Raw genomic sequence first — 16,031 nt, 5'->3', positions numbered from 1 at the left:
ATGTGAGTGTGAAGAGGTCTCTTAGCTCCAGAAAGAGCACAGCTCAGGTGACGCCTTGATTTTAGTCTTGTAAGACGCTCAGCATAGGACCCAGCTAACTGAATACCCAACCCGTAAAAACTGTGAGATAATAAATCTGTGTTGTATTAAGACACTGAGTTTGCTCTGCAGCAACAGAAAACTAATACACCATCACAGCTCTCCAACAAGAGAGTATGCAGCCCTGTAAGGCAACAAAAGCCCCCTCTTAAGCAGACGCAGGTGCTCATCTGCGAAGAACGCTGTATAGCTGTTTTTTCCTAGAGAGAAATTTGAACCAAGTAATCTCTGAGACTCCTTCCCTGGTTAACAATGCTCTTATTTTACAAATGACTTTTTAACAGAACTTGCCATATTGTTCCATGCCCTTGATCTAGGGCAAATTCTGTTTTCAGAAATTGTTCTTGCTAATCAGGCCAGGCATCTCATTAGCTTTTGACCCACACTCGCTGCTCTCTGCTGTTGGCCTCACCAAACAAAGGTCCTTAGTTGCGCTTTTACTTGCAGGAGGACTATATGTTAGCGCTCTTGTAAAGTAATGCCAGCTGAAATTATGGGAATACCTGTAGCCAACAGTGGGATATGTTCTTCTCTTTTGTGTTGGGTTTCAAATCACATTGCTAGATAGTGAAAGGTTTATCTTACTGCAGACTGAATGATTTAGTATTTATTTTGCACATATATTTCCAAGACTGTTTCTTTGTTCTACAAATAATTTATGAATATTAATACTTATTTTAGGAAATAATAATGCCTATTTCATAGGGTTGTTGTGAGAATTAAATAACACCTAAGTACTCAGAAGGATCTTATTGTCGAATAGACTCAATTAGTTCTTATTGTCAAATATAGATAAAAGTAAAAGGGATCCAAGACATCATATCTTGGCTGGGCATGGTGGCTCACGCCTGTGATCCCAGCACTTTGGGAGCCTGAGGCGAGTGGATCACAAGGTCAGGAGATTGAGACCATCTTGGCTGACACATTGAAACCCCGTCTCTACTAAAAAATACAAAAAGTAGCCGGGGGTGGTGGCAGGTGCCTGTAGTCCCAGCTACTCGGGAGGCTGAGGCAGGAGAATGGTGTGAACCCGGGAGGTGGAGCTTGCAGTGGCAGATGCCTGGGTGACAGAGTGAGACTCTGTCTCAAAAAAAAAAAAAAAAAAAAAAAAAGACATCATATCGCTACACAAAAGGCACTCCATGGCATGAATGCAGGGCATAATATGAAACTATCATTAGCAATGCTTAGTTGCAACTAATTCAAATTACTACACATGGGCAAACCAAATAGTAATAGGAGATTGAAGAAAAACGACCATACTAACATGATCAATGAACTAAGGACAATATTATCCGAACATTAAAGAGAAGAACCGTGAGGTGGAGATCAGAAACAGAGCTCTGAGAATGTTCTCCCATCTGTAACATGTAAAGGAACCCCTTTGGGTAAGTCCAGACAGACAACAGAGGGCAGATGTTAATAAGGAATAGAAACTCGGTGCTGTGATTGTTGCTTAAAAAAAACACAAGTGATAAAACATGATGAATTCTAGCCAGAGGAAGGACATTGAAATATAGTGTCCACAGGAAGGACACTGAAATATAATGTACACAGGACATTGGAAAGGAATGGACATTGAAAGGACATTGAAATATAATAGGAAAAGACATTGAAATATAATCTCCTTGACCGTGATTCAAGCATCTAGAAGCTTAGACCTACACAGAAAAATCTACCTTGCTCTAAGGCTGTTGTAATATTCTTGTCCATGGAAAAGCTTAACACATCTCAGCGGAACAAATAAACAAGCAAAAATTGGCGTTGCCATTTGCAGGATGGAATTATTATAGTGGGAGTTGTTTATGTGATGTCTTGGATGAGTAAATAGATTAGTGACTTTGTGCTGTAAGAATCTTGGTTTAAGTGAGCGTGTTAGGAGCTATAACCCAAAATACCCATTCCAAAGACTGAATTGCACGCTGCTTTGCTTATGCATAGTGGGTGCTCAACAGATATTTTAGATGGCTAAACACATGAACAGTGAATGTAAGAGTAAAAGGATGTACAAGAAACAAAGACGACCTTGTTCAGAATACCAGTTTTGCATTAACCCTAGTACTCTGGATACAATGAAAATTCAGGTTAAAAGGCAGGAAGAGAGTCCAGGCATTGCTCCTACAAGACAAAGAGAATCCCACCGAAAGAGAATTTGGGGAAGAAATCATGTTTAGATGGCGCTGCACCCTATAATTCTCTTTTCCTGAGGAATTCGGCCAGTCTTAGTTCCACCTCTGATGGTAAGTGAAACAGCTACCTATAGAGAAAATAAAAAAAATATATTTTAAAAAGTGCCTTTTATATGCTGTACTTAATGTATGTTCTCATTTAACTTTTATGAGGTAGCGACTCATATCCATTTTACAACTGAGTAAATGGAGGCTCAGTTAAGTAACATACACGAGGTCACATTATACAAACATCAAAGGTAAGGTGCTCTATTATGTTAATTAATTTTTTTCCTCCTGTATGAGTAAAGAATGATTGCACTGGTGTGTGTGTGTGCGCGCGCACACTTGCGTATATAGTTACTGCATCTAACTAATCTGTGTCAATTTGCTGTTTATCCTCAAGCCCTTCTCTCGGGTTTCACATACTGCAAAAGTGAGCAGTTTTCTTTTTAGCTTTATTCTGACTTCAGTTTTGACCACTCGTGCTCTTTGGGAAAAGCAAAAGCTCCATGGAAGCCATTGGATCAATCACTTTGAGGAATTCAACTACGGTTGTCATGTTTGGGGTCAGGTTCCAGCCCTTGCTGAGGTCTGAAGGGAATGGGTGGATAAGTGGCAGATAGCTGAAAGCACTCGGGGGCTGTAGGTAGGTGAAATAAGGCTTTATTCAGCAGCCCTCTCACCAGCAGCTCTCTTACACTGCTCTGTCTCGGCTCCTTAGTCCGATGGCTCCCACACGCAGCTGCGTGACTGGCTCTCCCTTGAGGGTCAGCAGCTTAACTCTTTCTTAGCACAGGTGGGCTGAGCTGTGTCCTGGTTGGCTCCCTTCTGTCCGTCTGCAAAAACGGACAGCTCTGGCTCTCTCTCTTTCTCTGGGCACGAGCGCATCTGTATCGTGTCAGCAAGGCCATTATACCTTTTACAGACAATAATGGTATAGGGCCAAGGGATGGCCTTCCCATGTTGTGGCCACATGGCTCTGATAACAAGTGGAGTTACACGCCTGCACCGCAAACTCAGAGTCACGCAGGATGTAAACATCCTACCTCGGCCTATCCTTGACCAGAACACAGCCATGTTCCTTACAATGGTGTTCACAGATAGTGTTTAGTTTTGCATGTTGCTTGTGGTCAAACTATTTTACAATGACTCCATTGGGATTAGCCACTGTTATTACTGAAATTTTATCGAGTTATTTGTTACACAAGATAATTTTTAACACATATTAAGTGCTCAAAATGTTTCAGGAACTGTGCTAAATGCATGGCATGCATTATCTTATTAGTTTCTAACAATAACCCTAGACAATAGTGACTATTATTCTCATCTGTGGAGGAGGAAATTGAGGCAGCAGAAGTAAAGTCAGTTGCCAAAGTCTTGTATGTGGTTACATGGTGGAGGTATGATTTGAACTTGGTTTTCCCATGCTGTATCCTCAGCTTTTAACTGCTACACCAAACTACTTCTGATGCATTTTACAAGCAGCCACATTTTCCCATGAAAAATCTGAAGTTTAGCAAGTTTAAATCACAGCTGATAAATAGTGGAGCAAAGGACAGAAGCAAGAGCTTCTAGAAGGCAGTGGGGTGGGGTATAAAGAAAAGAGGTTCTGGTGTCAGACCTGGAAGGAAAGTCTGGCTCTAAGTTGTGATTTACAGCAATAACCTCTGTGAAAAAGCGCATGCATAGTTCACTGTTATTCCTAATCCAGATTGCTTCCTTTGTATTCTGAGCCTAGAAAAAGACTTTTCGGGCTGTGGTACCTCTTTCAGAATTCTATAGGAAACAAAAATGTGAAGGAACACCACTGCTTAGACAGAATACAAATCAAGTCTGTGTGAAGATGGGCACAATTTCTGTGCTATTCAACTCAGCTAATAGGTGGCAGATCTGGGTTCCTGGCCTCATGGAACACAGGCTGTTTCTATTACCAGTCTTGATCCACTATATTGCAACTAAAAGCTGAAATAGTCATCTCTTTCCTCCTGTGACTGAACCTATTATAAAAATCACCTGTTATCATTGACGGAGCTGCTTTTTCTCTCAACACCTTACACTTCTCTTTAAGCCTCACTGCTTTTCCATGTGTATGCTATTAATATTCCTCTAAGTACAGAGATGGAAACTGAGACTTAGAGAAATTAAATCCTGAGCTCACAGGTAATAAGTGGCAAAACTCACAAGGAACCATGTATAATGGGTTTGAGCTTCAGAGACTTTCATCCTATTTCCAGTATCTTTACATTAACAACACCTCTGGGTACCATTTATTTTCCTTTTATGGTACAGACATTGCTCCTGGCTCTCTCCTCTACCCTGCATTTCTTAGTGGATTTTACTGGGGGTGTGTAAATATTCAGAAAAAATCTGAGTGGCTCTGACTACATCAGAAGAATAATCATTTATACAATCTAATTTTCCTTTTGATTCGTTGGTCAAAATGAAAACATATACTGTATGACATAGTTTGGCTGTGTCCCCACCCAAATCTGATCTCGAATTGTAATCCCCACATGTCAAGGGAGGGACTGGGTGGGAGGTGATTGGATCATGGTCGTGGTTTCCCCCATGCTGTTCTTATGATGGTGGGTGAGTGCTCACGAGATCTGGTCGTTTGGTGTCTGGCACTTCCCTCTTTGCTCTTTCTCTCACCTGCTGCCATGTAAGACATGCCCTGCTTCCCCTTCCACCATGATTGTAAGTTTCCTGAGGCCTCCCCAACCCATGTGGAACTGTGAGTAAATTAAACTTCTTTCCTTTATAAATTACCCAGTCACAGGTAGTGTCTTTATAGCAGTGTGAGAATGGACTAATACACTGTAATAAACTCTAATCACACAAACATTAACAAGCTGATTGAAAGTATTTGATTAAAAGAATACCAGATAAAGCAGTGATTCTTTAAAAATCTCAAGTCCCATACCCAGCCACATACCTCTGGGAAAACTGAGAAATGATCTAGAAAGGAGTTTTACCAAGGTTTATGAGGCCAATTTATCAAAGAAGCAAAAACATTGTTTCTATTCATCTTTGTTCAAGGAACCACACATTCCAGAAAGTTACTCTGACATTTACAAGCTTCTTTCTTTCTTCTTTCCTTCTCTTTTTTCTTTTTTATGATATAACATTTTTAAAATAAAAGAATGAAATCCTGTCATTTGCAAAAACATGGCTAGAACTGGAGGATATTATGTTGAGTGAAATATATCAGGCCTAGAAAGACAAATACTGCATGTTCTCACTAATACATGGAAGCTAGAAAAAAATTGAATTCATGGAGATAGAGAGTAGACTGTCAGTTACCAGAAGCTGGGAAGGGTAGGAGGCAGAAGGGAGATAAAAAGAGGATGGTTAAGAGTCCAAAATAACAAAAACAATGAAATTGGAGTGTTTCTAACACAAAGAAATGATAAATGCTTGAGGGGATGGATACCCCAATTACCAAGATTTGATCATTGCACATTGTATGCTTGTATCGAAATACCACATGTACCCTGTAAAGGCTGGATAATACTCCATTGTGTATATGTAACATATACATTTCTTTACTCATCCATTGATGGACACAGGTTGATTCCATATTTTGGCTACTGTGAATAGGACTATAATAAACGTAGGAGTGAAGATATCTCTTCAATATATTTATTTCCTTTCTTTTGGATATATATCCAACAGTGAGATTGCTGGATCCTATGTGAATTCTATTTTCAGGTTTTTAAGGAACCTCCATACTGTTCTCCATAGTGACTGTACTGGTGGGAATGGAAATTTGGGTTCTTTCTTTTTTTTTCTTCCTCCTCTCCCTGTCTCTCCTTTCTGTGTTTTTATCTTCTTGCTAACTGAAAGAGAAAAAATTCTACTGACATTTTGATATGGAGGTATCCCCAGTCATAGGCAGTGTCTTTCACAGAAACCTCCTCACCTATATTCACCTATATTCTTTATTAGGGATGTGATTTTACTTTTGCTTCATTGAAAGTCAGCTCTTACCAATCATCCACACCAGGAGGTGGTTACTGTCATCCCAGCTCAACAAACCCTCTATTTCCCATATAAATTTCTTCTTTGGCCCTTTCTTCTTTCATTAATTTCTCAAATTGTGCTGCTGTTTTCTCTTTCCCAATCTATCCCAGTTAAAGTAATTAAAGTACTTTCTGTCTGCTTGGAACAGAGTAATAAACTCACCTCACTTTTTCTTTCTTTTTTAACCCTCTGCTGACACGTGTAAGTAAAGTGGTGTCAATAAAGTACGGAGATCTTAAGTGTACAGTTCAATTACTTCTATCCTTAACCAATTTTGCTCAGTTTTGAACTTCATATGAATAGAATAGAATAATATTGCTTTATGGTAATCCATTTGCTCAATGTATCTGTGAAATTCATCCATGCTGATGTGTGCATCAGAGGTTCATTATGTTTTATTGTGTTGTATTATGTATCACATTGTATGAAAACACAAAATTATTTATCTTTCTCGTGTTTGTGGGCCTTCAGATTGTTTTCAGTTTCGTGCTCTTATGCATAAAGTATATCTGAGTCTTCTTGTTACAAATATTTTGGGGGACATATACATTCATTTCTCTTGTGCAAAAATCTAAGAGCGGAGTTATTCACTTCTGTGGTTATATCATTTTGTCATTGTGCAACTTCAGAGTAAGTTCTCAAATATGGTTGTGTAAATCTTCCAGCTTTGTTTCATTTTAGGATTATTTTAGCTATTCTAGACTGTGACATATCACTGTAGCTTTATTTTGTATTTCCTAATGATTTATGATATTGAGCAGGTTGTTGAATATTATAATCTCTTTAGAAATTCTCTTGTGTAAGATATCTATGCAAGTCATTTGCCCATTTTTATTATATATTTATTTTTAATTGATTTGTAATAGGTTTTTATATATCTTAGATTTCTTTTCATATATAGATACAGACATTATCTATATGTACACCTGTCTGTCTGTCTGTCTATCTTCTCCAGAGACTTTTTTTGTGGGAGGAGACAGGTCTTGTTCTGTCACCCAGCCTGGAGTGCAGTGACACAAATACAACTCACTACAATCTTGAACTCCTGGGCTCTGGGTATCCTCCTGCCTCAACCTTTTGAATAGCTGGGACTACAGGTGTGTGTCACTGTGCCTGGCTAATTTTTTCATCTTTAATTTTTGTCGAGATGTGGTCTCACGATGTTGCCCAAGTTAATCTTGAACTCCTGGGCTCAAATGATCCTCCCATCTTGGCCTCCCAAAGTGCCGGGATTACAGGTTGAGCCACCATGTCTGGCCTCTTCAGAGAACTTTTAATCAACTGGACCTTTTAATTTTCTTTTTAAAATTCATTTCTATATATTTTTAGAAAACTTAGAGACAGTAGAGACAGGGTCTCACTGTTGCCCAGGCTGAGTGGAAGTGGCGCAATTATGGCTCACCAAAGCCCTGAACTCCTGGGCTCAAGCGACCCTCCCACCTCTGCCTCCTGAGAAACTGGAACAACAGGTGTGCACCACCATTGCTGGCTAATTTAAAAAAAAAAATGTAGAGATGGCGTCTTTCTATGTTGCTCAGACTGTTCTTGAACTCCTGGACTCAAGCAATCCTCCAGCCTCAGCTTCCCAAAGCGCTAGGATTACAGGTGTAAGCCACTGAGCCCACCCAGAAGGTTTTAATTTTAACAAAGTCAAATACATTTGCTTTGTCTTTTTTTTTTTCTGTTTAAGAAGCATTTGCCTACTTGAAGTTCATAAAATAATTCATCCTATGATTTCTTTCAGATGATTTATTGTTTCAGTTGTCACATTTACATATTTGTGCCATCTCAGATGAATTTTTGTATATGGTATAAATCAGTGGGGTGGGGCAGGGCGGGGGTGTTGTACTCATTTATTTTCCAGCAATGTTCGTTCTGCTCTGGCACTATTTGTTGAGCAAATCACCCTTTCCCCCACAGATTGCAGTGGCTCCTTTCTTGCAAGTGAAGAAATCTGTTTGAGTCTCTTTTTGGGCTTTGTTGTGTTGCTGTTTTTGTTTATACTTGTGTGTATACCTCATTTTTCTTAATTACTGTGGCACTGTGGTAAGCCTTCACTTCTGGTGCTGTAATTCTTCCACATTTATTCGTTTCAAAAATTGTCTTGACTATCCTACATCCTTTGCATTTCCACTCCAATTTTAGAATCAAGTTGTCAATTACCACACACACACAAAAGTCTGAAGAGATTTTAAATTGGATTACTGATGGCTAATCCCCAAACTTAATACAGCTCTTCATTTATTTAGGTCTTTACTTTCTCTTGGTGATCATATGCACTTTTCAGTTTAGATGTCTTGTACAGCTTTGTTAGAATTATTATAAGGTAATTGATTTCTTTCTTTGAAGGTATTATAAGTGGTATTTAGTCAATTTTCAAATTGTTTGTTACTAATGTATACAAATACAATTGGTTTTCCTATATTGACCTAGTGTCCAACAATCTGAATAAATTCACTTATTAACTCTTATACTTTGTATATTCTTTTGGATATTTTTATGTATATAGCCACGTTATCTGCACATAGAGTTTAGTTTTTGTTTTCAATTGTTATTTCCTTTCCTTTCCTTTCCATTCCCTTCCTCCCTTCCTCTCTTTCTCTCTTTCTTTCTTTTCTTTCTTTTTCTTTTCTTTTGTTTCTTGCATTGTACTGGTTAAGACTACCAATACTATACTGATAAATATGAGTAGTGATCATTGACAATCTCATTTTGGTTGTGGCAGTGGGAAAATATTCAATATTTCATCATTACACATGATGTTGCTTAAATATGTTGTCAACTATTTTTAATTCGTTGAGAATTTTTTAAATCATGTATTGGTGTAGAACTGTATAAGTCTTTTTCTCTGTCTATTGAGATGGCCTTCTGAGTTTCCTTCTGAATATTAAAGTACATGGAATGGCAAAGTACACTGATTGATTTTTAAATCCTTGCATTTCTAGAACAAATATTATTTGGTAGTGATGTACTAAACTTTTAATATATCACTGATTTAGTTAGATAATCTATTTTAGAATTATTTTATCTATGTTCATGACAGGGCTTAGCCTGTAATTTTCCTTGCTTGCCACGTATTTATCAGAGTTTGGTGTCTGAGCATGCTATAGCTTCATAAAACGAACTGGGGGAATTTTCATCTCTTCTACTTATAAAGAGGTTTGTAAAATAATAGTATCATTTCTATCATAAATATTTCAAAGGAACTACAAGTTCTCTGGGCTTGAAGATTACTTTGCAGGAAGCTTTTAAAATGCACATTAATGTTCTGTAATAAATATAAAATATTCGTATTTATTGATGAGTTTATCAATGTTATTAATCTTTTCAGGGTACCCATTTGGCTTTGCTGTTTTTCTCTATTGTGTTGTATTGTGTTGTATTTCTACTTTCTGTCTTATTTCTGCACTCATCTTTATAATTTTTTCCTTTTTGGGGTTTAATTTGCTTTTTTTCTATAACTTCTTGAGTTGGAAGCTTAGTTTATTGATTTCAGACTTTTTTTCTTTACTACGATATGCATCTAAAGCTGTAAATTTCTCTGTAAGAATTGTCTTAATTCCATTCCATGAATTTTTATTTCTCAATTTTCATTTTCATTCAGTTCAAAAGATTTCATAATGTTTATTGTAATTTTTTATTTGACTTACGTGTGTTATTTCAAAATATGTTGTTTACTTTCCAAATATTTGGGAATTTTTAAGTTATTCTGTTTTTAATTTCTAGTTTAATTATAATGTCATACTTTATGTCTGAGAATATGCTCAGTGTAGGTATTTTATGTGTACTTGAAAAATATTTGAATTCTGCAGTTGTTGGCTGTAATTTTCTGTATTTGTCAATTAGATCAATGTAGCTAGTAGAGTTGTTCAGACTTCCTGTATTCCTACTGAATGTTTTGTCTGCTTATTCTGTTGGTTGTTGAGAGGGGGTTGCGCTAAAATATCCAATGATGAGAGTAGATTTAAATTCTATCAATTTTGCTTTATACATTTTAAAACTATGTTTTTTAGAGTGCAAAAATTTGGGATTGTTATGTTCTCCTGTTGAATTGATCTTTTAGCTTATGAAATATCGTGCCTTTTCTCTCATAGTATTTTTTCCTTAACTATCCTTAAAGAAATATAATTTGTGTGATCGTAATATAGCAATATCAGCTTTCTTCTACTTTTCGCATGGTATATTTTCCCCTTCTTTTCCTTTTTAACGTATCCACTTCTTTATGTTTAAAGTGTGTCTCTTGTAAATAGCATACAATAGGCCTTTTATTATCTAGTCTAATAATCTTTGCTTTTAATCATAGTATTAAGACCATATGCATTTAATGTAATTATTAATATAGTTAGGTTAAATTTCATAATGTTGCTACTTGTTTTCCATTTATTCTGCTTATTCTTTGTTCTTGTCTCCATTTGACACTGTATCACAGTATGCCCCAGGTTTCTACATTAGCATTACATATTTTGTTGTTAAGGGCTCTACCATAGTCCATTGGTTTGATGTTTCACAACTTACTGAACCATTAGCTATCATTTGGTTTTCCCAGTGATTTTGCTATTGCAGATAATGCTGCACTGAACATTGTATATGCAAAACTTTCTCATTTAGATGTTATTTCATTAGGGCATATTTTCAAATGAAGAATTACTGATTCAAAGAGTAGAAATATCTTTACAATTCTTGATACAATTTGCTACCTTACTTTTCCTAAAAAATTATTCCAGTTCACAAGGCTATTGGCACTATATAGGGGTAGTGCTTTCATTGCAGTCTTGCTAGCACTGTGAGTTTGTTTTTTTAATTTAAAAACGTTGTATAGAAAAGAACTGAAGGGGTACTAGAATTATGATTTTCGTTGCCATTACTGCATATAAATAAACAGAAAAAGAGAAAGTTATTTATGAATGAGCTCATTTCATCTACAAGCTAGACTAAAATTCCAAATTGCTCTGCTTCTATTTTTGCACACACTTTGACTTTGGCAGTAAGCCCCTGTAAATAACTCTTGGTAAAAGAACGTATATTTATGACATAATATGTAAAGTGGCATATACGTTTTATTTGGTCCTAATAAAACTATAATTCACAAATAAAACTACAGTAGGTTTATAGAATCGGAGAACAGAAAGAGAAAGAGAAGAACCAGTTGAAAACATGCTTAACAGCAGAGTGAATGCATATTTCTAATTTAAACCTTATTTGAATAATCTCAAAATAGAGTGGCTGCCTCACTGAACTTAATGAACTTTTTTCTCAGGTGGATGATAATGTTGAGGGTCAGTGGAAAAAATCTTAAGAGATTTTTTATAGCATGATGTAAACTGCATAAAATGCAGGATATTCCCTCATCAAAAGTGCTCTAGACACTTAGTAAAAACTAAGTTTCTCGACATTATAGTCCTGTGATCTGGACCTGAAAATTCAGAGTTCAGTCATATTTTTAAAAAGCACAAAAACAACAGCAGAACCTAAAATAATAGGATAATAGAGATATTATTCATAATCAGCATCCCTCAGGGGCTTCAAAATGCACTGAAAATTTGGTTTTTCAAATTTAAAAAACAATGCTATGAAATGTCACTGTTGCAGTTGGGAAATAGAAATTGGCTTTGAATAAGCAAATCTATTGTTTGGCAATTTTTCCTTCTAGAATCAAATCTCAAATCTTTATTCAGTTTATGACGAATATCAACTCACCTACTAGTAAAAGTCCAAATATTTTAGCGTATTACTACCAGGGTAAATAAATAGAAGCTGCTTTTTGAAAGTCTTTCATGTCCAGAGATAATTCCTTAAGTTATATCATCATACTGTTCTAGAAAATAGTACATTTATTCAAACTTTCAATTGTCCTCAATCATGTTATTATAAGACAAAGCTGAATAGATAAAGCTAGATGGATGAGTGTAGATCACATCTGTCATCATTTTATCATCTTCCTACAACAAATTCACATTAACAATTTTTAAAATACCTAATGCCTAAAGAAAATAAATCTGCCTCAAACATGAAGTATTTTATAAAAATCTGAGGTGACTCTTACGAATATATAGAAGAAACAAATCTGCCTCTTCCATACTCTTTCCATTTTATGTTTTAGTTCCATATACTAGGGTAGTAAAATAAGTCCTTCCTTTTTGATTTGATCAGTGGACAGCTGCAAGCAGTCAACTTGATTTAACCACCTACAACCAGATTTCTCTCCCAAGCAATATTCCTTCATCTAAAGTTTGGTTTATTGAAAGAAAATAATATGTTTATGTGAAAAAAAGAAAAAGAGTGATCTTTTAAATTGATTCTCTAGGAGGTGTTTGGTTACCGGGACCACAATGTACGGAAAGCCCTCTGCCTTGTCGCATCCGTGCTGACCTGTGGGGTCCTTCTGCTGGTGTTCTACTGGAGACCCCAGTGGAGAGTGTGGGCCAACTGCATCCCATGCCCCTTGCGAGAAGCAGACACTGTTTTGCTGAGGACAACAGTGCGTGCCCTTCTGTTTTCTATTTCGAATGCCATGACTGTGTCTTCTGTATTGCCTCTGTGGCACTAATCTGTGGCTGGTATTATATGTCAGAGGGTAGATTTCCTCTATTTAAAGAGTTTCCATAGATCAGAACAGGAGATGGCAACATGATCTCTGCAATCCATTTGCTATCTCTCATTTTGACCCAGGAATGAAGAGCATTTCTTCCGCTTCAGCTTGGGGAAATTTCGACCACATCAGGCTACCAGGGAGTGCTCTTAGCCATTACATGAGCAGTGGCTGTCAGTGTTACAGCTTTTAGAGACCATAACATGCGAATGGTCATTCAGTTTTTCAAAAATACATATTTTGGAGGATATTACACATGTTAAACACATAGATGTCGCTTTAATATAGCTAGAAACTATTTTCTGGATAGAAAGTTTTCCTGAAAAATATTATCTTTCCTTTTATTTTCTAGCACAGCGGTTACCAAATTTTAGTGCATATCAGAATCATCTGGAGGGCTCATTGAAACAAGGGCTGCTGACCCCACCCAGAGTGTTTAATTCAGTAGATCTGAAGTGGGGCTGAGGATTTGCATTTCTAGTAAGTTCTGAGATAAAGCTGATGCTCTTATTTGGGTCAAAGTTTTGTACCAAACTTTGAAAACCGCTTGTTTAGCACTTGGTAGGTATTTGGTTGATTGAGCACCTTATTGAATAACACTTGAGAATTTCACGAACTGGATTGTCTTTTCCAGGACAAATTTCAAAGATATATGAGGAAGAAGGTATTCTGCCTGTACTTATCCACACTGAAATTTCCTGTAAGCAAGAAGTGGGAAGAATCCCTAGTGGCTGACTGCCATTCTATCATAAACCAAGCCTTAATAAAGCCAGAATTAAAAGTAAGTTACTTGAAGAGTACAGTGTTAGCATGTTTGCAGAGAAAGCATAACTGTTTATTAAATGAAAATTCCGAATATCACACTTTTGGAATGGGAATGACAGGTAGGTATCAAAGAAAGTGAGACTGGCTGGGCATGGTGGTTCATGTCTGTAATCCCAGCACTTTTGGGAGGCCAATATGGGTGGATCCCTTGAGCCCAGCCTGGGAAACATGGCAAAACCTCATCTCTATTAAAAATAAGAATAAAAAATTAGCTGAGTGTGGTGGTGCATGCCTGTAGTCCCAGCTACTCAGGAGGTTGAGGCAGGAGGATTGATTGAGCCTGGGAGGTCAAGGCTACAGTGGGTGGTCATCATGCCACTGCACTCTAACCCCGGGTGACAGAGTGAGACCCTGTCAAAAAGAAAGAAAGAAAGAAGAAAGAGAAAGGAAGGAAGGGAGGAAGGAGGGAGGGAGGAAGGGAGGAAGGAAGGAAGGAAGGAAGGAAGGAAGGAAGGAAGGAAAGAAGGAAAGAAAGAAGGAAGGAGAGAGATACCCACAAGGGGACCTGCATCCTGCATTGAACATCACTCCCCTCTCCCGATGAGCTTTATGTTATGAGTGACACCTGTTCTACCACATTTGTCATCCCAGCTGCGATGCATCCAAGTGCAGAAAATCAGGTATGTCTGGAACAACCTGGAGAAGCAGTTTCAGAAAGTTGGGTGAGTACAAGGTTTGTCACCCCTAAGTCAGGATATAGGGGAAAAACACTGATTTGTTGAGTGCTATGAACTGAAGTGTGGTTCCTGTCCTGACTACCTCCTAGGTTGCTAGAAGACAGCAACTCCTGCTCTGACATCCATCAGACATTTGGATTGGGTCTGACCAGTGAAGAGCAAGAGGTCAGGTAGGACTCTTGCTATACGCCTTAAGAGTAAACTCTGCCAACAGAAAATGAAGTATCAAATCAGTTATCATCAGTGCATTGTTGACATAATGCTTCATCAGCTCGATATAGTCCAAGTTCGTTTACTGGCAGCAGAGATATTCTAAATTGTTCTCTTCTTAGGCAAACTTATTTTTACAAAGATGAAAAGAACAGTGCAATCATATAAAATTTGATCTTTTATCTCAGGCTTGTATAGCAATCATCTTTGTGTTGTCTTTTTATTTTTCCTTTCTTAAAAAAAATCTTGAGTCATTCCGTAAATGTCAGCTTAGTCATCCTCCAAATCCTCGGAGAGACAGAAAGACAATACTATGATTGCATTTTACTCTGAAGAAACAGCCCTGGAGATGAGGATTTTTGCCTGCTCAGTTAGTTGTGTTATTCACCACTATATCTGCAGCACCTAGAACAGTGCCTGATTCTCGGTAGGAGCTCAATAGATACTTCCAGAGTAAATGAATATGCTTATGTATTCATTGATTTCTTTAACTAACAAATAGATACTTTGTAAGGAACTAAGGATCTAAAAGTAAAGGTTTAATCATTGTCCCAGAGACACTGACTAGTGAGAAAGAGAGCCAAAAATGTGTCACAATCATGAGACTGGTACCTATAGATGCACGTAAATTAGGAAATACTTATGTTATTATTAACTCACAGATATACAGAGTTCCTGCTTTCTTCAGCTATTATTTGAAATGATGAATCCTGGCAAATCGGAAAAGGAAATCATTACAAGTCTTCCCCAGAATCTTATAAGCACCTTTATTTCTCACCCATTTTTAGAGAGAGTGTCTGCTTAACCTTTACAGTCAGCCAGAAACACCTATTCTCAAGCTAAGAAGTAATCTGATACTTTAAAATATAGGTTTAAGCTCCACCCTCGTAATTCTGATAATTCTATAGGAGCAAGGGGTACTTAGAAGATACGCATTTTTAGCAAGCAACCCCCATAATTCTCATACACACCAATTCTAAGAGTTACTAATCTGTTGTTTATAAGTTTTTCCTCTGTCAGACACTGTGAAAAATGAACCAGATATCTGGACTAGGACAATATTGCAAAATGCCTTAGAAATGGTATTATTGGTCGGGCGTGGCTCGTGCCTGTAAGCCCAGCACTTTGGGAGGCCAAGGCAGGCAGATCACAAAGTCAGGAGATCGAGACCACCCTGGTGAACATGGCAAAACCCTGTCTCTACTAAAAATACAAAAAATTAGCCGGGTGTAGTGGCCTATGTCTGTAGTCCCAGCTACTCAGGAGGCTGAGGCAGGAGAATCGCTTGGACCTGGGAGGCAGAGGTTGCAGTGAACTGAGGTCGTGCCACTGCACTCCAGCCTGGGCAACAGAGTGAGACTCAGTCACACACACAAAGTAGTAGTAGTAGTAATAATAATAATAATAATAATAATAATAATAATAATAATAATAATA

At 37.4% G+C, this 16,031-nt stretch overlaps 1 protein-coding gene across 1 annotated transcript in view; it reads left to right on the top strand.

Moving 5' to 3' along the window:
* The window catches only part of ATP13A5 (ATPase 13A5), a 113,086-nt gene that overhangs the window by 7,224 nt on the left and 89,831 nt on the right, over positions 1–16,031 (top strand). Inside the window, exons 2-5 of the mRNA XM_023214755.2 lie at positions 12,598–12,771; positions 13,517–13,663; positions 14,299–14,369; positions 14,474–14,554. Of these exons, the coding sequence (XP_023070523.1) occupies positions 12,598–12,771; positions 13,517–13,663; positions 14,299–14,369; positions 14,474–14,554 (473 nt within the window). The remainder of the gene's footprint in view (positions 1–12,597; positions 12,772–13,516; positions 13,664–14,298; positions 14,370–14,473; positions 14,555–16,031) is intronic.

Source organism: Piliocolobus tephrosceles, chromosome 2 (assembly GCF_002776525.5).
Source record: "Piliocolobus tephrosceles isolate RC106 chromosome 2, ASM277652v3, whole genome shotgun sequence".
Taxonomy (NCBI): domain Eukaryota; kingdom Metazoa; phylum Chordata; class Mammalia; order Primates; family Cercopithecidae; genus Piliocolobus; species Piliocolobus tephrosceles.
This window is presented reverse-complemented; position numbering and strand designations above follow the sequence as displayed.